The sequence below is a fragment of the Talpa europaea genome (genome assembly GCF_964194135.1).
Source record: "Talpa europaea genome assembly, chromosome: 7".
NCBI lineage: Eukaryota > Metazoa > Chordata > Mammalia > Eulipotyphla > Talpidae > Talpa > Talpa europaea.
In genome coordinates this window covers 76,887,509-76,914,561 of record NC_140074.1, presented here as the reverse complement: position 1 = coordinate 76,914,561, position 27,053 = coordinate 76,887,509, and the positions used below count along the sequence as shown (strand labels likewise).

The window sequence follows — 27,053 nt, the reverse complement described above, 5'->3', positions numbered from 1 at the left end:
ACCTTTTACATTTATAGAAGGTGAAGTAGCTGTATGTGTGTCTATGCAACACACACATACAGTTTTGTGTTTACTGATAGTTTTATCACCTGCTTTTTTCAGTGATCTGTTCTTTCATTTTAGTACATATTTTACCATCTTTATTTCCATATTATGTCCATTTTCTCCAAGTGATCAAAATGTGCAAAATAATATCTAAACCAGCACTATATACTATCTGTACTTACTGTACCCTTAATCTCTCTCACACATTGGCCCTTTATGATTAATTGAAGAGTCCAAACCTAATGTTCAACCTTTTGAATTTCTCTGGTTTCTTGGGGTATCTTTTTTTTTTTTTTTAATGGTGAAAAATTGTATTTAGAATTAGCCAGCTGGAGTCAGTTTAGATGATCCCAATTTTGTTGGCAACATCCAAAGCATCATAGTCAGGAGCCAGTCGAACATAGGCCTTCTTTTCTCCATCAGGTCTGATCAGGGTATTGACCTTTGCCACATCAATGTCATAGAGCTTCTTCACAGCCTGTTTGATCTGGTGCTTGTTGGCCTTGACATCCACAATGAACACAAGTGTGTTGTTGTCTTCTATTTTCTTTATGGCTGACTCAGTGGTAAGAGGGAACTTGATGATGGCATAGTGGTCAAGCTTATTTCTCCTGGGAGCGCTCTTCCGCGGATATTTGGGTTGCCTTCGGAGGAGTCGCAATGTTAAAGCTCAGGCCTCCGAAAAGTGAGTGAAGTGCGGATCTTCTCTTTCTTATGGCTGTGGACACCTTTCAGCACTGCTTTCTTGGCCTTCAAAGCTTTTGCCTTGGCCTCGGCTTTGGGAGGGGCAGGGGCTTCCTTCTTTGCTTTCGGCGCCATCTTCGTGAAAAGGGTTTACTTGGGGTATCTTTTTATTTACTTTTTCATTCTCTGTATTTCTTGTGAATTAGAAGTTTTAGCTAAAGACTTGTTCATTAGGGACACATGTTACATACATCACATATAATACCTAGATTACTATTAATGGTACTAAAAATGACCGTTAGATTCGGTGCTAGCATTGAATTCCTTCAATGTATGGTTTTCTTCATATGACTTATGATTTTTCTTACAGTGTTATTTTGGAACTGTTTGTGTATTCAGTTCCCTACCAACCGTTCCTCTAGTGTTTTATTTTTTTTCTTTTCTTTTATTTATTTATTTATTTATTTATTTATTTATTTATTTATTTAATTTTCTAGAGGCATGTCTTATTTTATTTATCTATTTGTTTGTTTGTTTGTTTGGTTTATACATGCACTGGGTACAGTCAGAAGCCGGGAGGGTGAGAGAATTCACCAGAGCCAGAGCGGGTAGCAGAGCAGGCAGAAGGACCGAAGTACACTGCCGAGGGGAGCAGCGGGCGGCAGGAGAGGTCTGCACGCCATGTGGGACCCTCCTCCGGTGGCCGGGGAGCAGCCGGGGATCGAACCGGCGCCGCAGAGGCTGCGGGCAGCTTCGCAACCCAGCGCTCAACCGCTGCGCCACCTGGGAGGCCCTCCTCTAGTGTTTTAAACAACTATGATAATACTTGACTCACTCAATAATTTTATTGGGCTTTTGGTAGAATGCTTTTTAAATTATTTCATTCATCCTTTATTCACTGACTTTCTCTTATGGGAATTGAGCTTTCTTTGCCTCAACCAGTGGGGGCTCCTTGGTTACCCCAAAACCAAATTTCTTGCAGAAAAGGGCAGCATGGAGAGTGGTTTTCTTTTAATGGCTAGTTTTCAAAGTAAAATGTATTAAATAGCCACAAGATAAAATTTTGTAATTTGATATCTAAAAGTTTCAGTAGTTTGAACTTATTTGCTAAACACCTTAAAAATGTGCAGTACTTTCCCATTCGTTATTTTTTAAATTTATTTTTATTTAAATTTTTTTAAAATAAGGAAACATTGACTTACAGTATCATATGATTTAGAGGTATAGGATCACACTGTTCAGGTGTGGTTACCACACCACTGCCACCACCCCCAAGCCACCCACAGTCCTCTACCATGGTCCATTGTGCCCCCTCCCCATTTTTCTCTCCTGCTCCCACCCTCCCTTTGGTGGCCTCATTTCCACAGTCAGATTTCTAGAGTTTCCTCTTGGTTTGGTTTTATCTGACCCTTTGTTTTGTTTCTCTATATTCCATTCAGTATTTGTGAAAATGAGTGAAACCATTCAGTGTTTGTCTTTCTCCCTCTGACTTATTTCGGTTAGCATTATCCACGACAGTTCCATCCATGTTGTCACAAATGGCAAGAGTTCATCTTTTTTTATAACTGAACAGCATTCTATTGTGTATATATACTACGCCTTCCTGATCCACTCAGGTTATTTCCATAAACTTGGTTGTTGTAAACAGGGCCTCAGTGAACACAGGAATACATCGATCCCTTCACATTAGTAGTTTTGCATTCTTTTGTTAGATACATAGGATTGGAATTGCTGGTTGATGTTACAAATATATTTTTAATATTTTGAGAATGCTTCATACTTGTTTTTTTCACATTTTATCTTTTGTTTTTAATTTATTTTCTTCTATCTTTGTTAATTTTTGCATAGTATTAGATATTTCTCTTCAGGTTTCCATGGTTGTTCTGCCACCATAGCCCCCATTATCCATTACCTCAGTCCTTTGCGCTCTTCCCTCCTCTGTCTTCACCTCTCCCACCCTCCCCTGCTATATGCCTCAGATCTATGGTCAGCTTGCAAGTTTTTGTTTTTTAAAGATTTGTTTTATTTATTTATGCATACAAGAACTGGGGCCTAGGCCAGAGTTGCAGGGGCTGAGAGGATTCACCAGAGACAGAGTGGGGAGCAGAACAGGTGAATCTACTGAAATACACTGCTGAGGGGAGTAGCAGGTGAGACAGGAGAGGTCTGCTGCACCATGTGGGGTTAGCTCCCTGGCCAGGGATAGAACTCATGCCACAGTAGCTGGCGATAGCTTGATAGTGCTGAGATTTTAACCCTGTGCCACCAGGGACGCCCCACCTTGGAAGTTTTATCTTTTTCCTGTCCATTTGTTTGTTTTCTCTAGCTTCCAGATATAAGTGAAACCATCAGTATTTCTCTTTCTCCTTATGGCTCACTTAGTTTAGAATAATCCAGCTCCATCCATGTTGCCCCCAAAATGAGTTTATCTTTTTTTTATCACTAAGTAGTATTCCATTGTGTACATATACCACATCTTAATTGAGCCAATTATCTGTTCTGGGGCATTTAGATTGTTTCCTTATCTTGGCAATCTTGGCAATTGCAATAATGCTGCAATAAACATAGTAGTACAGGGTTGTTGTTGTTGTGTTTTTGTTTTTGTTTTTTTCCAAATTAGCCTTTTTGTGTCCTTTGGGTAGATTCCTTGGAGTGGAAATGCTGGGTAATATGGTAGATTCATTTCTAGTGTTGTTTTTTTTTTTTTTAAAGATAGATTTATTTATGCATACAAGAGCTGGGGTACAGGCCAGAGATGTGGGGGATGAGAGGATTCACCAGAGACAGAGTTGGGAGAACAGGCAGATCTACCGAAATACACTGCTGAGGGGAGCAACGGGTGAGACAGAGGAAGTCTGTTGTGCCATGTGGGTTGCTCCCTGGCTGGCTGGGGATTGAACTCATGCTGCAAAGGCTGCGGATTACTTCATAGTGTAGTGCTTAACCCCTTGTGCCACCAGGGAGGCCCCTCATTTCTAGTGTTTTGTCGGGTCCTTTACACAGCTTACCATAGTGATTGGGCCAGTTTGCATCCCTTCCAGCAGTGTAAGAGGGTTCCTTTTCCACCACATCCTGACCTCCTGACCAGTATTTGTTTCTGTTTTGTTTTTTTGTTTTTAATTATGGGCCATTCTCACAAGCATAAGGTGGTATCACATTGTCGTTTTGATTTTCATTTACCTGATATGTGGTGTTGAACATTTTTTCATATACCTGTTGACCATGTACACTTCTTCTTTGGAGCAGTATCTTTTTAGCTTTTCTACCTATTTTTTCATTGGGTTGTTTGCTTTGTTTTTGTTGTGTAATCTCTTTGTAGATTTTTGATAACAGTCCCTTATCAGATGTATGGTGTGCAAATATTTTTTCCCGTTCAGTGGGTTTTTCTTCTTTTTGTTACAGTCTCTTTTGCTGTACAGACACTTTTTAGTTTGATGTAGTCCCAGCTACTTATATTCTCCTTTGTTTTTCTTGTTTCTGTAGACATTACTCAAAAATGTTTGTGATGTTTATGTGATTGAGTGTTTTGCCTATGTTTTCTTCTATATATTTTATCCTATTAATTTCTAATAACATCTGATTAGCATTTGGGAAATTCGAAATTTACTAACCAAATGCACATCATTGTTTGATGGGATTAAAAAAAGAATGAAATCAGTACTGCATTCACATTTATATGCCATATCTCTTAAATATGAATGGCATCCATTAAAATCAAGAATTAAAATAGGTGAGCTTAAACCAGTCTTTTAAATCAAGATTTCCAAAAATAAAGCTTATCAGTCACATTAACTGTTAATTTTTTTTAAGATTTATTTTTATTTATTTGTTTGTTTGTTTGTTTGCTTATTTATTTATTTATACAAGCACTGGGTATAGTCAGAAGCACGGAAGGGTGAGAGAATTCACCAGAGCCAGAGCAGGGAGCAGAGCAGGCAGAAGGACCGATGTACACTGCTGAGGGGAGCAGCGGGCGGCAGGAGAGGTCTGCGCGCCATGTGGGACCCTCCTCCGGTGGCCGGGGAGTAGCCGGGGATCGAACCGGCACTGCAGAGGCTGCGGGCAGCATCACAACCCAGCGCTCAACCGCTGCGCCACCGGGGAGGCCCTAACTGTTAATTTTTTTAATGTTCTAGTGAGCATAGTTTTTTTAGTACCATTACTATAGAAAAATTCATCTTTGAAGTAATTGTCACTGTCTTTTAAAAAAATTTTTCTGAAAATGAAGGTTAATACAACAGTAGGTACAAACAGAATAATTTCTAGTTGCAAAGCAGAAAAGTTGCAAAGAGGTCATTGTAATAGTGGGTAGAGTTTAGGGGGTTAGATTCAGACTGAACTGGTTTTTAATTTCTATTTTGGTAAAGTATCTGGAACATAGCAAGTATTCATTAAATGTTATTCTTTCTCTTTTCCCTATTTCTGTGTGCCATTGTTAACACTTGAAGTCTGCTTTTTATATTAAAAATAAGAAAAATTTATCAATCTGTCCTAGTTATTATTAGCTATGGTTCATTTTACTGCCCTAGCATTTATATTTTCCCATATGTATGTATAATATTTAGCTCTAGTGTAGGTTAAATGTACTTTTGAGGGCTAGGGATAGGAAATTCATCATCACTTCAAACATTTTTCTGTTAGAGCATTCTTAGTGTACAATAAATGGTACACTCAATAAGTGGTAATGTAACATACCTCTGAAAAGCTGTGAACCTATACCCCCAAATTATATATAATATTGAAAACCATTGTTACCTTAAGAATAATACAGTAATTTAAAAAAGTTAAGCTATATAATTTTATTTAATAGTCAGAATAATCTATTTTATAATAGTTAATGCAGATTGATAGAAATATTTTTAAAGATTTTTTTTTTTAAATCATGCATACAAGAACTGGGCTGTAGGCCAGAGGTGCTAGTGGTGGGGGTGAGAGGATTCACCAGGGACTGAGTGGGAAGCAGAACAGGCAAGATATACTGTGATACACTGCTGAGGGGAGCAGCAGGCAAGACAGGAGAGGTCTGCTGCGCCATGTGGGTTAGCTCCCTGACATGGCCATGGAACTAGGGCTTGATAGTGCTGAGACTTTAACCCCTGCGCCACCAGGGAGTACTCTTGATAGAAATAATTTTAAAATACTCAACACTGTTACTCATAGAGTTTAAAATCTAATAGTAATAATACAACAAAAATATGAAAAATCTTCAGTGTCATTTTGATGAAAGGTCTGAAAACAAAACAATTTCATCCTTCATTTAAAGGATGAAATAGGGGGCCTCTCTGGTGGCACAAGGGGCTAAGAAGCAACCTATGAAGCTGTCCACAGCCACTGCAGCACGAATTCAATCCCCCTGCCACCAGGGAACAACCCACATGGTACAGCAGACCTCTCCTGACTCGCCTGCTGCTCCCCTCAACAGTGTACTTTGGTCAATCTGCCTGTTTTGTTGCCCACTCTGTCTCTGGTGAATCCTCTCACCCCCCACCTACACCTCTGGCCTATACCCCAGCTCTTGTATGCATAAATAAATAAATCTAAAAAAAAAATAAAAAATTAAGGAAGAAATAAAGGGATATAAGAAACATAAAAGTTATCATTCTAATAAAATATTTGTTATTTTAAAAGCTTTAGCCATAGCTTTTGGAATGACTTCCCTTTTATAAACATTATATTATTATAAACATAAAATTATGACACTAATGAAATTCTGGGTATGTATTAATTTAGTAGTCTGTAAGTAGAACCCTAAATTGTATTGAATTTGATGTTACTTCAGTAGTTATGATAAAAGTTCAGTACTTAGTTATTTATCTTTTGAACATTTGGTTCACTTTTCAACTGATTTAGTTATTCTACACTCAGAATAGTCAGTGCTGAATTAAGGTGTGAAGGGAACAGATGGGAAGGTCAGATAAGAGGAGCCAAAGGATAGAGGTTCTGGAAGCAGTGAATAGGAATTCTGTTCAACAAGCTATAGTCTAGGTGGGGCAACTGATAGTCCAGATCAGGGTCTTTGTAAACACCCATTCCTGGGGCAAATGCCCTTTTGGGGTGTCTGTGAAAGGCTGAGCAAACAGTGACCAGGCAGCAGTAAATAGCAACCAAGCCCAGGTAGCCTGAGGTGTGCTGGAGCTGCAGAAAGGGAACAGCACAGGACCACAGTCAGATGTGGGCCCTGCCATGATAGAAGGCTCTGTGGAGGAGGTGGCTGCCTACAGTCATCACAGCTCATCACAACTTTACTTCCCTTTTTACCCTAGTAAACCTGATTGATAGTCCACTTTCTGTAATATTAGGTGGTGGTAACTTTGGAAAGGAGTAAAGAGAAATGGGCCTTTGACCATTTTATGCTCTCTAGTTGCAGATCTAATAAACTTTATGGAATTTTGGATCTCATCCTTGTTAGTGTACTTATTTTAGGTAGAATGGCTTCTTGTCTATAAATAAGGCCTGAGCAGTAAGCCCTCGTCCATCAATAATAAGCAATGTGATCTTGGGTGAACATTTAATACCACAGGTTGGAAAGATGTAGTCTATAAACTTTATGTAACCCACAGAGTAATATACCAAAAGTAGTTTGTTTTTGCCAATGTTTAACAATTAGGAGGTTTAATTTTAAATAATCAAGATTTTTGCTTTGTCCTTAACTACTCACATGGTATATCCACATGGTATAACCATGTGGCTTTTATAGCCAGATCCAGTCCACTCAAACTTAATCGCTGTCTGACCTTGGTAAATGTAGATGGGCATTTACTGCTTCAAACTTTCCCCTTTATCTAAACAGAGGATCATTATACCTCAGTTATCATCAATCCATATATATGTGTTTGTGTATAAGTATATATTACTTATATATGTATGTATTACATACTTATATAAGGATGTACTATATCTATGTAAATAAAAGTGAGAATTTAGAACAACTGAAATGTAAGATCAGTTTGGGTTTTTTCTTTTGTTTATTGTGATAAAATATAAATAATGCAAAAATTGCTGTTTTAAAGTGTACGATTCAGTGACACTAAATACATACATAATATAATGCAACTACCTACTTCCAGAACTTTTTCATCACTGTCAGTGGAAACCTGGTACCTATTACACAGTTCCCATTCCAGGCACCCTACCAGCCCTTGACAACCACAAATCTGCTTTCAGTCTCTATAGGTTGGTTATTTCATATAAATGGAAATATCGTATGTGGTCTTTTGCATCTGACTTCTATCACTTAGCACAATGTTTTCAAGGTTCATCCATGTTGTATGAATGCATTAATGCTTACTTTTTTGACTGTTTAATATGTCACTGTATGATAGATCACTTTGTGCTTACCCATGCTTCCACTGAGAGATGTTTGGGACATTTTTTTTTTATTATTTTATATATTTTTTTACATAATTTTTCATTTTTGTACCATATATGCATTTCATCTTGGTTATAGTCCCCATAAAATTCCCACCACCCATTCACCCATGAGCTATCACCATGGTCCCTTGTGCTCTTCCCACACTTGCTTTGATCCTTCTCCCTTTTCCTACCCCTGTAGTGTGTATGTCTCTGATTTATAGTTGCCTATTGTTTTTGATTTTTACTTTATTATAATTAGTTTTTTTCCTGATCCCTTTTTTGGATCCTCTATATTCCTGCTATAAGTGAGACCATCCAGTATTTTTTTTTTTTTAAAGCATTTCAGGCTTTTCATTCTTTAACATTTATGCAGAGCTGTGAAGGTGATTTTGTCTCATTTTATCATAGAAAATAAAAAAATATTCCCTGTTCATCTTTTTTTTTTATTCAGCAGTTGGATTATTAAACATATTTCCAGTTGAATCATTGATTCATGAATATTCCATGTTAGTCTGGAAAGAGTGAATTTTTTTTAAGGAAAGATCAATTAGATTGTTGGCATAAGAATGTCATTTGACTGAGGTGAAAACAATACTGCAAACATAGTGACATTTATTCATGAGGAATCTTTGAAATAGTTTACTGGTTCCATCAGGCTGCTACATTTGTTGCTGGAATTTAAATACCTTTTGTTATTCAGAACTCTCAGTCATGATGACTAATATAATGTATTGGTTTCTTAAACTGTACCAAAGACTAAGTACACAGTTTCAGCTTCCAATGTTATATATAGGTAGAAATAAGCTCAGATCTAAATAATTGGATTTTATTATTTGAGAGATGAATTGTCAGGATTGAAAGTATAAATAATTGAGTTGAGATCCTGTTTCCACTGATTCATTCATTACTAATAGAGCTCTTCACAGTTTTTGAAATCTAAATCAGCGATTCAAGATCAGCTGTTCTCACAGGGCAGGCAGATGATGATTAAAAAATGGGGGTGGTTGGCTAAGCTATTATTCAGAAAAAAAAAAAAAAGAACCTTGTATCATGACTTTGAAAAGCACTGCAAATTTCTTAAGTGTTTTCTATCCCAGTGTTTTACACTTCCTGTGAGATTGCTATTGGCTCCCTCAGACAGATGCTGCTTCACCTTGGAGAGAGACAATATGCTTCTTAAGCCATCGGGCTTTATCTTTGCAGCTGTCTTGTGTTTTTATACTTACCTATTTTCAACAAACTGAAATGATCGTTTCCATTCCCATTGTCCATTGTGCAACTATATTATCTATTGTGGCCTAACAAATTACCTCAATACTTATCAACTTAAACCAGTTAACTTTCACTGTTTCTGTAGGGAAGATGTCCTGAGTAGCTGACTTGGGTAGGTCAGCTTCTGGATTGCCTAGGCTGTGGTCATCTCAAGACTTCACTGGCCTGGCGCTGCTGAGGTGACTCATGTACATGCCTGGCAGGCAGTGCTGGTGGTGGCAGAAGGCTGCTGGAGTGCTGTCCCAAAAGGACAGCCTGCTTTATCTGGAGGACCACACAGAAGTAGAAATAGCAGGAGATGAGAATCATTGTGGCTGCTCTGGAAGCTGGCTACAGCTATTTAATATCTCTTTTGTTTATCATTTGTTGTTTCCTGTTTTAGACAGCAGCATGGAATTAGAGTGTGTATGTGTGTATGTATCGTCTCTGGAAATACACCAAAACAATTTGAGAAACTCCTAGGTCTCATATTGCCAAGAATGTAGTAATGGATCATATAGGAGCTATTATAGAATTCTTAACTTCTAATTTTGTAATAATTTCATTTGAGAAGGCCTGTTGATGAGGGAAGATGAGTAAGCATGAAAATGAAAATAATAGATTTCTAGCAAGTACATATTTGATTGTTATGTGTTTTAGACTTTGGGCTGGGTTCAACAAAATACCAGAGACTGGGTAACTTATAAACAACAAAAATTTATTACCGTTCTAGAGGTTGGGAGTCTGAGATTAGATGCCAAGCTTGATCAGATAAGGGCTTTGTTCTGGGGTATAGACTTCTCATCTCATGTTCTTACTTGGAAGATTCCTTGTAAGGAAATCTCTCTAGATCCTCTTTTATAAGGCACTAATCACATTCATGTGGGGTCTACCCTTAGTATAACTAAGAACCTTCCAGACATTCCACCTACTAATACCATCACTTTAGGGGTTACCCTTATACTTCATGAATTTGGGAAAAGGAATAAAATGTTGAAGCCCAGCATGATATATGAATAAACTTATTTTCAGTCTCTAAATTTCCTTCAATTTTTTTACATCCTCCCTAATATTTATTTACAGGCATTCCCTGATTTGATTTAAAAATTACATTTTTTGAAAGTTCATTATAGTATTGTTCTCCCACAGGAAAAAATAATGTTACATTGTTCTAGTGTTTCAACTGAACTTGTGTTCTGAGGATAACCTACAATTATTTAATGTATTACACATTATTTTTGAAAGAAGGAAACATCATTGTAATTTAGTAATTAAATAAACCAGAGAACTGTAATATTGAGTAGGAGAGGAATTACCTTTAATTCCGTGTTTAAGGAAAAGTTTGTGAGGTCTTCCTAGAAATTAAGGGAAGGATCAAGAGTTCTCTCAATTTCTTATAATTTATTTAAAGTTTAACATTTATATGTGCGTATCTGTACATATACAGAAATGAGTCAAAACTCCATCCTCATCCTCATTGGTCTTACGATTTATAATTGGCTTTGTTTTTTTTTTTTTTTGTTCTTTAGGGGTGTTCTTTTTGAAGGGGATCTGCTAGGAAATTTTAAAATAGATTGGAAAAAAGACCTTGCTGATTTTATCTAGTCTTAAAAGAGAAAGGAAGCATGTTGGAGACTAATAGAGCATAAGAAAAGTTGGGGTGGGAAAGGTTGCATTTAAAAATAATTTCTAATTTTTCATCAATTATTATGCTATTTTTAAAAAAATTGTAATAAAATAGAAAGTCAATTGCTGGGTTGCTGCTTAAAATATGTAATACATAGACAAATATGTTGAATGAGATTACAGATGATCTTTTTATGATTAATTCATGATAAATCAGTAATATACCTAGAGCTTTGTTTGATAATAGATAACAAGACTTTCCTTTATTTTTGGATTCTGTATAGTTATTATAGTTTTGTATTCTTTTTAGAATAAGTGGGATGAAATGTTGAGTAACAGGCTAGACACTAGGAAAAATTTCCATTTATGAGTCTTAAAAAAGAAAATTGATAAAATATCCTTTAGAAGCTGAATCAACTCTCTCTCTCTTTTTTTTTTTTTTAGATTTATTTATTTAGGGCCTCCCTGGTGGCACAAGAGGTTAAGATACAGCCTATGAGGCTGTCCGCAGCCATTGCAGCATGGGTTCAATCCCCAGCCAGGAAGCTGCCCGCATGGTGCAGCCTGCTATATGCATAAATAAATATTAATCTTAAAAAAAAAGATTTATTTATACATACAGGAAATGGGGTACAGGCCAGAGGTGTGGGGGATGAGAGGATTCACCAGAGACAGAGTGGGGAGCAGAACAGGTGGATTGACAGAAATACACTGCCAAGGGGAGCAGTGGGTGAGACAGGAGAGGTCTGCTGCTCCATGTGGGTCACCTCCCTGGCCTGGGGATGGATCTTGTGCTACAGTGGCTGTATAGCTTTATTTTATTTTATTTTTTTTAATTTAATTTAATTTTTTTTATTTTTATTTATTTTTTAAGATGTATTTATTTATTTATACAAGCACTGGGTGCAGTCAGAAGCGTGGGAGGGTGAGAGAATTCACTAGAGCCAGAGCAGGGAACAGAACAGGCAGAAGGACTGAAGTACACTGCTGAGGGGAGCAGTGGGCGGCAGGAGAGGTCTGCGCACCCATGTGGGACCCTTGCCGGTGGCTGGGGATCGAACCGGAGCTGCAGAGGTTGCGGGCAGCTTCGCAGCCCAGCACTCAACTGCTGCGCCACCGGGAGGCCCTGTATAGCTTTATAGTGCTGTGACTTAACCCCTTCTACCACAAGGGAGGCCCCTATATCCATTTTTTTAATCAGTCACTTTAAGATTTCCTAATTAATATAAGTAAATTTAGATTCAATTAAAATTTTGAATCAAAGTTCATATATATTATATGAAGTAGGAGTTACAATGAAACATAAGATATGGGCCCCTCACTATGGAATACTTAGCATTTTGGTTGAGAAAATTGTGTGTGGTGTATGTGTGTGTGTACACATATACAATGGAGATAAAAAATTTCAAATTAACTTTTTTTTTTTTTTTTTTTTTTTTTTTAATAGAGGCATGTTTTTATTTATTTATTTATTTATTTTATTTGTTTGTTTTGTTCATACATGCACTGGGTACAGTCAGAAGCGCGGGAGGGTGAGAGAATTCACCAGAGCCAGAGTGGGGAGCAGAGCAGGCAGAAGGACCGAAGTACACTGCTGAGGGGAGCAGCGGGTGGCAGGAGAGGTCTGCGCACCATGTGGGACCCTCGCTGGCAGCCGGGGAGCAGCCGGGGATCGAACCGGCACCGCAGAGGCTGCGGGCAGCTTCGCAACCCAACGCTCAACCGCTGCGCCACCGGGGAGGCCCTCAAATTAACTTTTTAAATTTAAAATGTGAGGGTCAGAAAGTCCCGGGCAAACTTAATTGTGAGTGGGGGATGACTTATTTAGTGGGATGCTGGTGAAATTCTTGAACTCCTAGTTTTCTAGAACAAGTAGGTTACTTGTATGATGGAGGAAAGAAGGAAGAGAGATCGAAACACAAAAACTTATCTAACATCAGAAATGAGAAGACAGGGCCTCCCGGGTGGCTCAGTGGTTGAGCACTGGATTGCAAAGCTGCCTGCAGCCTCTGCAGTGCTGGTTCGATCCCCAGCCACCTGGTGAGGGTCCCACATGGCGCGCAGACCTCTCCTGCCTGGCCCACTCATCCCCTCAGCAGTGTACTTCGTCAGTCTGCCTGCTCTGCTCCCTGCTCTGACTCTGGTGAATCCTCTCACCCTCCCATCCTTCTGACTGTACCCAGTGCTTGTATAAATAAATAAAATAAATCTTTAAAAAAAAAGAAAAGAAATGAGAAGACAAACAGAACAATGCATATAACTATTGATAGAAAAGAACTCCAGGATAACAATTGTGTACTCAATCAAAAATAAATGTTTGGGCAGAATGAAATTTTTGGAAATGCCAAATATACCAACTATGAATCTCAATTGCTAAAGAATTTATTTATTCTCCAGATGACAATTGAAGCATAACATAGTTTTGAACATAAAAGAAGCAAATGAGAATAGCAACACATACAGTTCTATAGGAAACCTGTATAGTATGACAAGTAGGTAAATCTAAGTGAATGGAATTTACTAACATCTGGGCTCTGGTTTTGTGTCCCTCTCCACCTCATCCCCACCCCAACCCACCTCAGTCCTACCCACAACATACACTTCTTTACTGTCATTCTAGTGAATTTTTAGAAAGGAGGTTAGTAAAAGATGTGTTCAATCTAACATCTTGATTTAGAAAATCTATTTTTAAAAAGTTGTACTCACTACAAAAGATTGTTGTGAAATGTTGTCGGTCAGGACTCTTGTTGCAGGCAATAGAAACCAGCTATGGCAGATTTAGACAAAAAAAGGAATTCACTGACAGGCTGCTGGGTGACTCAGACTTCTTGGGAAGGCTGGAGGACCGACTCAGTTCATTGGCCAAAAATTGTGCAGAACAGTGATAGCACCATGTTTTCATTTAAAAGTAAATTATCTTCTTGTCTTTTCAAATGTAGGTCATATATTTGGGGAGAACTCCAGAAGACGCATATAGAATACTAATGTTTGGAGATACATCCTATATTCCTTTCAGGTAAATATAAAAATGATGTGGTAGATTCATGTAATCAGGTCCTTACCAGAAATATCTTGGTGTATGTTTCTGAAAAAAGAACCTATAAACAGTCGATTCCGAATGGCAGTTTTATGGGAATGTAGGTGTGAGTACCTAGGTAGCTCAATAATGACTCCATTGACATTTTGTTGATAGGGGCTATGCTGAACATTGTAGGATTTTTAGCAGCCTCCCTGGTCTCCACCCAGTACAGGGATGCCAGTATAATGTCTGGAGTCATTTTTGGTTTTGACCTTAGGCAGAATCTTTTTAAATAGCTGTAAGACCTTCCACAGACTTTCTCAATGAAACAGATTTGGCAGTTCTTGTCCTTTAAGCCTGCCTGTCTGTGTCTATGCAACCGTCTCTCTTTCCTTTTTCTCTTTCCTCAGTAAACTTGCTGAGGAGGAAAAAAAAAGGAAATATAGATTTCTTTGGAAAGTTTTCAGAGTTTAAACTATACATTATTGAAGTCTAAGTTCAAACCCCACCTGGAGCAGATAAAAATGCATACCAAAAAATACAAAAAATTACTGAAGTTTGGCACTGAAAAATGAGTTTTCTTTGGTCTCATGGGCAAAAGACAGTAACTGGCTGAAAGACAGGATTTATCTAGATTTTAGCTAATTTTGATATTTTCAGTGATAGATGCCAGATGTTTATCTAAAGCATTAGTTCTCTAAGTGTATGCTCTGTTACCTAGTGCCAGTCTCTGAACTTTTTGTTACCAGCCCTTAATAAGTACAGAAATTGAGAGTAAAATTTTAGAGACTTTTATATAGTAATTTAATACAGCTTTTTTTTTTGCTTGTGGAACCAAATAATAGAAGAATTTGGCTGTATTTTATGCATTTTTCCTTCTATACTCCTAGTAATTCATTTTTATTTCCAAAACCAAGATTATCCTATTGTGAGTATGCAATAATACAATATCATTGCAGTTCATATTGTATTTCACAAAAGTTATTTGACTATGACAAACTTAAATATCTGCTGCTGCCACACATTTTACTTTTCCCTAGAACTTACTAATTAGAATGTAAGCCAGTCAGAATTAATAAAGCCTGATAATATTTTGAAAAAAAAAATTCACAATAGTTTTTTCCTCCTTGCTACATTGCCAGCACCCCTGAATATTCCCTTCTACCTCTTCCTATAATAGTAACTATATCCCAGGTCCCTACTATGTTTCTACCACCAGCAGTTAGTTTTTCTTCCCTTTGAACTTTATATAAATAGTATCATGTAGTATGAATTTTGGAAAGCTTGGTGGACCTAGCCTTTTCAGATTCATCCATGTTGTAGCAAGTATCAGTAGTTCATCCTTTTTCATTGCTTTTGTAGCATTCCATTCTATGAATATACCATTATTTGTCTTTTGCCCTTTGGATGGCTACTTGGGTTAATTTGTTCTTTCTGGCTATTGTGAATACAAACTGCTGTGAAAGCTGTTATTTTTAAAAGTAGAGCTTCACATTGTTTTGCAGTTTCCAAGCAATATGCCTTCATTGATTCTCATCTATGTTTCCAAGTTTGTTAAATGACCTTAATCACAACCCCCTCCCACTTTGCCCCCCACAAGGCTTACATCCAGATTTACAGCTGCTATTTTCATTTTGAAGAAGCTTAATTGCTTGGGTAGAGGAGGGAGGTGTAGGTGGGCTTCAAGTTGGAGGTGTTAATGAAATAAATATGAACCAGTAAAGAAAGATTTTTGTTGTCTATTCAAATAGTAGGATGTATAAAAGCAGAACTGCAGCCAGACCTAGGTCAAAGCTTGTAGTACCATCATGGATAAAGGCTTGACCCTCATCTGTAAGTTCTCAAAAAATTATGCATTGAATAAATGCATCAAGATGCCTTTAACTTGAGCGGAAAAGAATTACCAGCTAACTGAGGAGACCTGGTTAAAAATATTGGGATGCTTTTTGGGAATTTATCCTATTTCCACTGGCAATTTTGATAGACCAAACTGCATCATTTTTTCACCTTAGCAGATATACAAAATGTTCTTTATTCCAGAAAAATATATTTTTACAAAGCAAGTATTTGTGTTCTTCCTAAACTTGAACATACATCACTGTGACCTTTAATATCTTGTTAGAACAAAAATTACCTGGCTCTACTCCTAGAACTTCTGACTCAGTAGGACTGTGGTAGAGCCTGGGAACTGGGATTTCTGACTGAGGTGGTGATGCTGATGCTGCTTTTGTTTTTCTCCTTCCTGAAACTTGGCAATAAGTTTTTTTTTTAAATCACTGTCTTGTAGGTTGGATAGAGATGTTTTCTAGCTTTTAGAAAAACAAATTTTACATTAGAAGTCTACAGAATAAATATGGCATGTTGTAAAACCTGCGTCTTGTCCTCATGGAGACTAATACAATAATATACCTTGATACTTCTACCAATTCTGTAACTCCTAAAACTCTTTTAGCTGAATGGGTTACTGTTGTTAGTTCAGTGTTGCTATAATGGTCTGATTCTAAGATTTGTGCAAGAATTAACATTTTTTAATGTGCACTTATTTTTTTTAAGATTGATTTATTTATGTATAAAAGAACTCTGGGGTACAGGCCAGAGGTGTGGAGTGTGAGAGGATTCACCAGAGACACAGTGGGGAACAGAACAGGCAGATCGACTGAAATACACTGATGAGGGGAGCAGCGGGCAAGTCAGGAGAGGTCTGCTGCACCATGTGGGTAGCTCTCTGGCCAGCAATTGAACTCATGCTGCAGTGGTTGTGGATAGCTTCATAGATCGCATCTCAGCCCCTTGCGCCACCAAGGAGGCCCTGCACTTTAATTTTTAAGGTAATATTACACTGAAAATCCAAACAAGGCAGGCAATTGAAGACAGTTTCAGTGGCAACCTGGTTCTCCCTAGGGAAAAAATTAATATGTTCAGATAGGCATAGTTCTTTGGCATGACTAGCATTGTCATAATTAAATTTTTATCTTGCCTAATTCCAAAAATTTTCACTTTGTAAAGACTCAAAGTAGCCAGGAAGAAGCAGGTATGAGTGGAGAGGAGTACCTTATTTCTCTGGACAAAAACTTAATTGATTTGTAGTAAGATTACTGGCAGGTATTGATGCAATGTTGGGTGAAGTTGTTTATAACATGAATACATTTTCAAGTATAGAGTGATTCTAAAGATAGTTGACTCATGTCTGTCACACTTTTATTCTTTAACAATCAGAAAGAAGTTATCCAGTTAAATGGTTAAAAATTGTAAAAGTATAATGAGAGGAACAAATGCTTTTTACCTTACACCCAGTATTTTAATTATGACCTTGATTTCCCAATACATTTTTCTACTGGGAGATACACACACACACACACAGAGAGAATAAAAAAGCAGTCTCTCCTGGTAATAGTTTGACATGATATTTTCCAGTTTGAAGACAAAATTCTTTTGTCCTTTTGTGATAGGGCTACATATTATTGATTAGTTGAACTCAAAAAGGAACTTGTGGAGCTCAGCCATCAAAGCCAAAAATGATCCCACGAGACCATTTGAGATTTAGGAAGTGGTCGTTATTGATTCATGTATATAATGGAGTAGGTAGAAACTGTAGTGAAATTTATAACAGCAACTTATCTTTTATTTAAAAACCAAACTGTGGGATTTTTTTCAGAGACTAGTTCTGAGTATGTATTTGATTTGATTTTTTAATAGATAAGTTTTTTGTTTATATATTGTTTAAAGATCTATTTTTTATTTATGCATATAAGAGCTGGGGTGTAGGTCAGAGGTGTGTTGGGGGGGTTGAGAGGATTTACCAGTGACACAGCGGGGAGCAGTACAGAAAGATGTACTGAAATACACTGCCGAGAGGAGCAGCTGGTGAGGCAGAAGAGGTCTGCTGCACCATATAGGTTAGTTAGCTCCCTGGCCAGGGATCGAACTCATGCTGCAGTGGCTACCAGTAGCTTGATTACGCAGACTTTAACCCCTGCGCCACCAGGGATGCCCTGTATTTGATTTTAAATTCTAGGCAGATTTATCTTGAGGTAAATGTACTATAAAAGATTAAATTAACTAAGATATGGATTTCAATGCTTTTGGGTTTTCAGAGATGCTGCCTATGGGAGCTGCAATTTCTACATTACACTTCTTGACTGTTTTCATGCAGTAAAGAAGGTAAGTGACTCATACGATGTTGCCAGTATTATTTTCGAGAACTTAAAGTACAGTTCTAGGAAGACTGGGCCTTCTTATCCAAGATATCTTCCAAGATGTGGGTGAGGTCAGAGGCATCTCATTTACCCATTAACATTAGAGCGAAACCAAACCAAAAAACAGTTGATTCTTTAAAGTGCTTCTTTGCATAAAGGGGAAAGTCAGTCGAACAACAAGTCACATTTATGTAATTAGGTTCTAAATCCAAAACTGGTTTTGAGTGTGTTGTGATTTCAAAGGGGAAAAAAAAAAGTAAATAGATTACTGGTTTCCAAGTTCTCTTTGATTTATGTCTTTTATGGGTCAGATTCCCAAAAATCCTGTTTACAGCAGACATTTCTACAACTCAGTAGCTGTCAAACACTTCATTTTTTTTATTTTATTTTTTTTTAAATTTGTTTATTTATACAAGCACTGGGTACAGTCAGAAGCACAGGAGGGTGAGAGAATTTACCAGAGCCAGAGCAGGGAGCTGAACAAGCAGACTGACGAAGTACACTGCTGAAGGGAGCAGCGGGCGTGGCAGGAGAGGTCTGTGCGCCATGTGGGACCCTCTCCGGTGCCCAGGGATCCAACCAGACCTGCAGAGGCTTTGGATAGCTTCGCAGCCCAGCGCTACGCCCCCAAGGAGGCCCCAAACACTTCATTTTTATATCCTTAAGCATTCAATGTCTAGTTCAGCAGAAGAATTTGAACAGTCTGCTATTTTGTTACTAGGTTTTATATAAAACTAAGTAGCATCACTACTGCCTTGTCAAGGCTATTTTAAAATAACTTGTGTTTTATAAGCAGGACTGCTTGCTCTCTTGACTCCAGGGATGGGCCTGCATGTCATATTCCTAGTGATCCGGGCCCCCTGGGGTGACATGGCACAGCAGACCCTGGGTATAACTCTTACTTCCTCAGGTATACTTACATCTTGAATGTCAGCCACACACACAAAAAAATAGAATTGTAAATTGGGTCATGGATCAAATAAGCCATCAACAGCTCGTGTTATATGTGACATATTTTCAGAGGCAAAAGGAAAGGTTTACTTATATAATGAAACATGATAACTTTCTGAGACTTTTTGATAGAATGCTATGGATAAAAATGAGAGGAAAAATTCAATAGAAATAGACAAATTCAGAAATTTATTAGTATGTTGTTTTCCCCCATATTAGACAGTGAGGTTCAGAACTTAATATTTTTGGGTTTGAATTCAATAACTCTAATGTATGGAGTTGATTGAGATAGTTGCCATAGGCTCTGGGGGCAGCTCCATCAAGTCTGACTTTTGGAAGGTACTGGCCAGAGACACAATTAGGGTATAATGACACCTCTGCCCCTGACTCCCCCCCAGTGTATTTGGGGGATGGAGCCCACGGCACTGCTAATGAAGGTTGGCACATTTCTGTCCACTACCACCACCTTTAAAAAAAGAAGGAAAGCTTTGAGAGCCTTGAAATGACCTGCTATAACATTTTATAGCAGTTTCTATTGTTATTTTTTTGGCTTAGGTTTTTTTTTTTTTAAATCAGATATTATATCCAAAGTCTAATGAACTAGATAAAAATTGCTTTTTTTCATGCTGTATTTAGCTTTATTCAACAGTCAACCGTTTATGATTTTCAATTTAAACATTTTATTTGTGACTGGTTTTGAATATTACATATATAAAACACTTATAAACATAATTGTTTTAATTTTAGTGCTACTTCCAATAGGATCTCCTTATGAAAATCAAAGGAGACTGGAAATTGTATGTTACCTACATCTTATATCAGTCTGTTGGGATATCTAGTTCTAATGTGTTGACACATACTTCATATTTTGAATTCAAAGAAATAAAATCCATCTTGGATTTGGCCTTGAAACTAGTTTAAATAAATATTTCATAAAATAAGGACTTTTTTTGGTTTGATAGTTACCTCATTTTTCATTCATATTTCAGTAGTTTAAATTTTAAAAACTAGGTTTACAGAAGCGCTCCTTTTGAAAAAATAGCTTGTTGACCATGAATTCTTACTTGCATTCTGTTTGGCTCAATGATCAGTGAGCAGGAAGAACACTTCTCAGAGGTTGCCAGCTTGTCCTTACCTCAGAAAATAGTTTATTTTGATTAGCATGTTCTGCCCACTGCAGCTCAGAGCAAGGCTTCAGGATAAAGCAGAACATTTACTTATTTTTTTTTCTCATGAGGAATATTTTTCCTCAAAATTTTGAATTTTAGTTTTCATCTCTGGGCCAGCTTTAGTGTGAAGAACATTAATCTATTAATTCAAGAATTTCTTAATTCTGAATCTCAAATTCAGAAGAATTTGAAAGTGAGGCTATTTGTGAAGTACGTGGGATTTGTTTGGGATAAACTAACTAACCTATGGTTTATTTATCCTTTATTCATTTAGGGACCATTAGGTTGTATATTTTATTTGAAGTCTGACTGTTGTGTTGATCTAATAATTTAGTGGGATTACATTAAAGCCTTGATTATTTAGCTGTATAAGGTAAGATGATTGACAAAGCTAGTAAAAAATCAGATCCATTAAAATAAACATAATCTAAATACATAATCTAAATACAGTAATGCTTTTTCTGTGGGGCACCTCCTGATTTTTATTATTTGTGGGTTGGTTTGGAAATTGTTACATTGTTTGCATCTTTGTTCTTAAAAGATTTCATTTGGATTTTAGGCAATGTTATATGGCTTCCTTAATTTCAACTCATTTAATCTTGATGAATATGAATACTATGAGGTAAGTTTTGCAGGATATTTTTTTAACTGTTTTCTTCATGTTTTACTTAAAGAAGTAATATTCCTGCTCACTGCAATATGAACAATTTAGATGTATACAGAGTAAAATAAAGAAAGTTGTCTTTATCCTCTTATCTCCATTTCTGCAATCCCATTTCTTAGCTGTAATTTCTGTATTTGATGCATCCTTCCAGAGTACATAAGTTGTTCTGGGCATTTTTCTTTAATGTTAGGTTTAAATTCTTTTAGCGTTGATGAATTTTCATATAGTGATTACATGAAAAGATGTTTACCAAATCCATAGCATAGTATCTGATAAGATGAATAAATAATCACTTTAATCCTCTGAAAAGTACCTGTTTGATCATAACCTTTTGTTTATATGAAGTTAGGGCATTTCTGGTTGCAAATTACAGAAAGTAAACACAAATGACAAGTAAAAAATGGAAATTTTACTGACTTGCGTAAGCAAAAAAGTCTAAAAAGTATGTGTAACTTTATGCCAGATTCACATACTCAGGCACTTACCTTTGTGTGGTTTACTAATTGATTTTCATGGGTACTCAAACATTTAGCAGAAATTGGGTGGAAACTAGTTTTGTTTCCAGGTCAGTCCTCCCCAGTGTGATAAAGACTGCTCACAGCTTTGACTTACCTGTTTGACAAACTCGTCAGAAAAGGGCATTCATGGTTTCAGCAGAAGGCCCACAAGCTCCTCTCAATGGTCTGGCATATATCATGTACCTCGCCCAGAACCAAGCTGTGTTCCTGGCAGTGTAGGGTCAGAGAACACTCTGGCTAGTCACCCCCAGAACTGGAGTGCTGGGGTTAGCCCTATCAAACCATACAGACCAAAAAGAAAAAACAGTCTAGGCAGGCAAAACCACAGATGCCCTCTATGTTTTTTTAATACAACACTTTTTTTAAAAAGGATATGTAATTTGTTTCTACTATTTTATCCTCCAAGCAGATAACCAGTAAAATGCTACACTAAAGCTCCTTTTCAACAAGAATACTTGTGGAATCTTGTCTTTTTATCACACTGTAGTTGGCCTTGAGTAATAATCTCATTAATAATGAGTGATTCCCCAGACAGCCCTCTATGCAGCAATATGTTGAATCCTAAGATAGCTATGCTTTCACAGTCAGCTTCTAAAGTAATTTATTTTAAACTCTTAGGTTTGACAACTGTTTTACCGATAAACTGCGTTAATAGTTACCATCAGTCATTACTGACTTGTACCAAAAATGTAAAAGCATATTGTGTGGTTAATTAAAGCAAACCCTGTCTCTACTTCTCCTATAATAGTGATGCATTTCTAAAGTCCTAATGTATATTCAATGACCAATCTATTGAATATAATATATATTTTCTGTTCTGAAGCAAACAAAACTATTAAAACACCGGTTGTTATTCCTTCATTGAAGCTCAGTGATACCATTTTGTGTCACTAAGGAATAATATAGGCGCTAATGAGCTCCCTCACTAATGCATAAATTGCAGCATTGGCGGGGAGTAGTAGTAGCAGGGTCACCTACCCTTGTTACTTACTTTCAGGGTAACTACATTGAGACACAGGGAACTTCTTAGATAGCTATAGGCCATGGGCAGCTCGCAGATGAAATTCACTACAGTATCTTTTTTTTTTAAAGATTTATTTATTTTATTTATACAAGCACTGGGTATAGTCAGAAGCGTGGGAGGGTGAGAGAGTTCACCAGAGCCAGAGCGGGGAGCAGAACAGGCAGACTGATGAAGTACACTGCTGAGGGCAGCAGTTTGAGCACGGCGGGAGAGGTCTGCACGCCATGTGGGACCCTCACCTGGTGGCCGGGATCGAACTGGCGCTGCAGAGGCTGCGGGCAGCTTCACAGCCCAGCGCTCAACCGCTGCGCCACCAGGGAGGCCCTCATTACAGTATCTTGAGAGACTTTGGATTAGTGTCTTTCTTTGATTCAATGTCACCTATTTTTTCCTGTTTTAATTTCTTAGAATTCAGGATGCATCTAACACTCTATGATTCCTGCAATTCAGTGAAGTGTAATCACAAGTTGCTCACTAAAAACTCCAGATTTCTGTTTTGTTTTGTTTTGTTTTGTTTTTCCTCAAAATCAGAACATCTGGCAAAACTTAGCCTCATTCCTGTTTACACCTTTTAGCTTTGAACCAGGGGCTCACTATTTCTCTCACTGATAAGTAAATAGGTCTGAGATTACCTGCCTGACCTGAGAGAGTTTATTCTGGTTTATTTCTTACTTGTTGTTAGGTACACGTACACAGACCACAGTTTCAAAGCTAATTGATCTTGTTTTTATCACCAGTTCTCTGCTCCACTATCAAGTGTCTCCTACTTCCTGCCTAAGTCTTTATCCATTTCTCTTGTGGTTAAATTTGAACTATACTTATCTTAAAATTGCTAGGTAGTTCAATTCACAGAACTTAACAGGAAGTAAGGTGTTTTAAATTTCAGTTTATTTTCATATTTTTTTCCAAGAGACATGCTACAACTCAGTATAATTGTGATTTGAATTTCCTGGAGGGCTTAGTGAAAATTTTTCATTGGGCCTCTTATTAAACAACTAGCAAAATGATGAAAAGTATCTCTCCACAAATAAAAAGTAAGCATTGAGAAGTCAAGAACTTAGTTTTTCCTTTGTTCAAGATGTTGTTGTGGCTCATAATGGGAGCCAATTTGTCATTCTGGAAAATGGGAATTTCCAGACCCCTCAATTTAGAAAAGTTTGCTTATTAATTAGCAGCAAGTGAGAATTTACTCAGATAAAATAACCAAAGCACTTACATATTTTTTAGATAATAATAGTCAGCTTTACTTTCTGAAGGCCGACTACCGTAGCAAAAAAATGTTAAAAGACTATGATTAGGCTATGTCAAAAGAAAGGAAGGTTGAACGTGCTTAGAGCCATCAGAAGAACTAATGATTCCATGGAAATATTCATACTACTTCAAATTCCAGGTTACTTTTCACAGTCATTTAGAAACAGCTTTGTTTTAATACAAATGGATTTGAAGTTCTATACAGACAGTCAATACTGAAGACTGGGTAGGAAATTAAGTCCCAAAAATGAGTTGTGCTGGTCTTCTCTTTACAGAAAGCAGAAAATGGAGATTTTAACTGGATAATACCAGATCTATTCATTGCCTTCTGTGGGCCTCACTCAAGAACCAAACTTGAAAGCGGTATGTCTAAATAGGAAACCAATATAGTTTTGTTATTAAAAGTACCCATCCTTTATTTTCTTTTAAAAGAGACCAGAGTTTAAACTAAGATTGACTGTTAATTATTTAAGCACACTTTGTCATTTTCATATGTTATTCTGCCTGGATTTTAACTTTTTTAATGACTTTTTTTTACAGTTACAATCAAATTGATACGCAATCCCCAGTCCAGATACTGTTTCTACCCAGTTACAGGTGAAATTGTTATACAATGTTTTCTTTCTGCTTTTATGATATCTGGTGAATTTCTTTATGTAGGTTACCACCAACATTCTCCTGAGACTTATATTTCATATTTTAAGAGCCACAACGTTACTACCGTTATTCGTCTGAATAAAAGGATGTATGATGCCAAACGCTTTACGAATGCTGGTTTCGATCACTATGACCTTTTCTTTGCGGATGGCAGCACCCCTAGTGATGCCATAGTCAGAGAATTTCTGAATATTTGTGAAAATGCCGAGGGTGCTATTGCAGTACATTGTAAAGGTATGTTTCTAGGGTTGGTTAAAATATAGTGGACACATATGTAGTTGTGTAGAAACATACCATGCTTATTTGGACTTTATGCCAGGACTAATATGCTGCCTTGGTTTTTAAAAGAATGCCTTTATTTTCTTGTAAGCCTTTTTATTAAAATCACTTTATTGAGGTATGAGTGACATTAAAAAGCAATATATATAAAGAGTGTTTTTAAATACCTAGTTTTCGGGCCTCCCCTGGTGGCACAGCAGTTGAGCACTGGGTTTCGAAGCTGCCCGCAGCCTCTGCAGTGCCGGTTCGATCCCCGGCTGCTCCCCGGCCACTGGAGGAGGGTCCCACATGGAGCGCTGACCTCTCCTGCTGCCTGCTGCTCCCCTCAGCAATGTACTTCGGTCCTTCTGCCTGCTCTGCTCCCCGCTCTGGCTCTGGTGAATTCTCTCACCCTCCCACGCTGCTGACTGTACCCAGTGCTTATGTAAATAAATAAATCTTTAAAAAAAAAAAAAAAAACCCTAGTTTTCTATGAAAAGTTTAGCAAATTAAATTGGATTCATAAGTAACTCTACAAAGTCTTACCGTGTTGAAATGCATTCATTTATTCATCAAATATCTATTCACTGTCTACTGTTTAGTAGGTTCTAGCCTATGTCAACGACAGAACAAACTCCAAGAGTTTTGTCGCCTTATATTCTATTAAGTTGCTATGTTTTCTACAGTTGGAACAGTGACTAGCACTTAATAAATATTTGTTGAATAACTGAAGTGTTTGTATTCGTTATATGAATGTGCTAGACTTACTTAGTTTTTCTTCTTTTGTTGGATAGTTAAGAAGACAACAAGCATTTTTGTTAAGAAAAATCTAACATTTTTGTTAACAAAAGTCTAAAAAAACAAAAACAGCAAACCTGGAGAATAGCCAAAATCTAATCTCCCAAGTTACCATGTTATTAAATTAAAATGTCCAGTTTTCACCAGAAACATCAGAAGGCAGGAAACAAAGTATAGCTTATTCAAAGGAACAAGAATGAATAAACAGAAACCATCCCTGAAAAGACTAAACGGTGAACTTACTATACAGAGACATTAAAAACAACATATAAAGATGCATAAGAAGCTAAAAGAAAATGTGGACAAAGTCAAGAAAACTGTGTACAATGGAGATATCAATAGAGAAATAGAAAACATAAAAGGATACCAAAAAGAAATTCTGAAAGTGAAATGTATAATGACTGAAATGAAAAATTTACTGGAGAAAATCAAGCAAGCAGAAGAAAGATTCTGCAAACTTTAAGATAGTACCACTTACCTGATCAAGTCTGAGGAACAGAAAGTAAAAGGGTTGAAAAGTGAACTTAGCCTAATAGACATCTGGGACACCACAAAGTGGACCAATGTGTATGAATTGTGGGAATCCTGATGGCAGAAGGAAGAAAAAGTAACAAGGAGCTCATTTAAAGTAATGGCTGAGCATTTCCTAAATTTGACAAAAGATGCGAATTTCAGTGTCAGCTGCAATCAGGACAAATTTAGAGATTCACAGCAAGGCGTATTAGAATTAATCATTCTAAAATCAGAGTCAGAGAATCTCAAAAGCAACACGAGAAAATCAACTTAGTATATACAAGTACAATTATTAGCAGATTTCTCATTAGAAACCTTGGAGACCAGAAGGTGATGAGCTGATATATTCAGACTGCTGAAGGAGAGTAACGGTCAGCCACAGATCTTAAGTCTAGCAAAACTGTCTCTGAAAAATGAGGAAGTAAGACATCCCCAGGTAGACAGTCACTTAAAGTTTTATGAAGAAACAGGATCTCTGGTAAAGGCTGGCATTATTGTAACCTCAGTTGTAAATTCTCCAGTCAAAAGGTGAGATTGACAAATGACTTAATAATAATCCAATATATGCAATCTTAAAGAGATTTAGTTTAGATACAAAGACACATAGGTTGAAAATGAAAAGATGGGAAGGAAGGTTTCATGTAAAAGTAACCAAAAGAGAGCAGAGGTGATTACACTAATAACAGACAAAGCTAGACTTTGTTTTTTATTTTATATATACTTTACATCATTCTTCCTTTTTGTATGGTGTGTGCTTTCTCCCCTCAGGTGTAGTCCCCGTATAATTCCCACCACCCATGCACCATTACAATAGTTCCTTGTGCTCTTCAGAAATAGACTTTAGATAAAGAAAAATTACACAGGACAAAAAGGGGCATTCTATATTAACAGAAAATTCAACACATTAAGATGATATTTATAAACTTTTTTTTTAATTGATACAAGTACTGGGGTACAGGCCAGAGATGTGGGAGGGTGAGAGAAGTCACCAGAGACAGAGCAGGGAGCAGAACAGGCAGAAGGACCTAAATATACTGCTGAGGGCAGCAGCGGGCGAGACAGGAGAGGTCTGCTGC

General features: G+C 37.2%; 1 protein-coding gene and 1 pseudogene across 6 annotated transcripts in view; one reads left to right on the top strand and one right to left on the bottom strand.

Moving 5' to 3' along the window:
* The window catches only part of CDC14B (cell division cycle 14B), a gene marked incomplete at both ends in the record, with an annotated part of 95,916 nt that overhangs the window by 51,576 nt on the left and 17,287 nt on the right, over positions 1 to 27,053 (top strand). For all 5 annotated transcript variants that reach the window (XM_084236538.1, XM_084236535.1, XM_084236537.1 and 2 more), the window contains 5 exons: positions 13,899 to 13,975; positions 18,073 to 18,139; positions 20,854 to 20,916; positions 24,027 to 24,114; positions 24,412 to 24,642. In XM_084236538.1, the coding sequence (XP_084092664.1) occupies positions 13,899 to 13,975; positions 18,073 to 18,139; positions 20,854 to 20,916; positions 24,027 to 24,114; positions 24,412 to 24,642 (526 nt within the window). The remainder of the gene's footprint in view (positions 1 to 13,898; positions 13,976 to 18,072; positions 18,140 to 20,853; positions 20,917 to 24,026; positions 24,115 to 24,411; positions 24,643 to 27,053) is intronic.
* Positions 328 to 873, bottom strand: LOC311172932 (large ribosomal subunit protein uL23-like; annotated as a pseudogene). The gene has a single exon. The product of its transcript is annotated as a large ribosomal subunit protein uL23-like (transcript).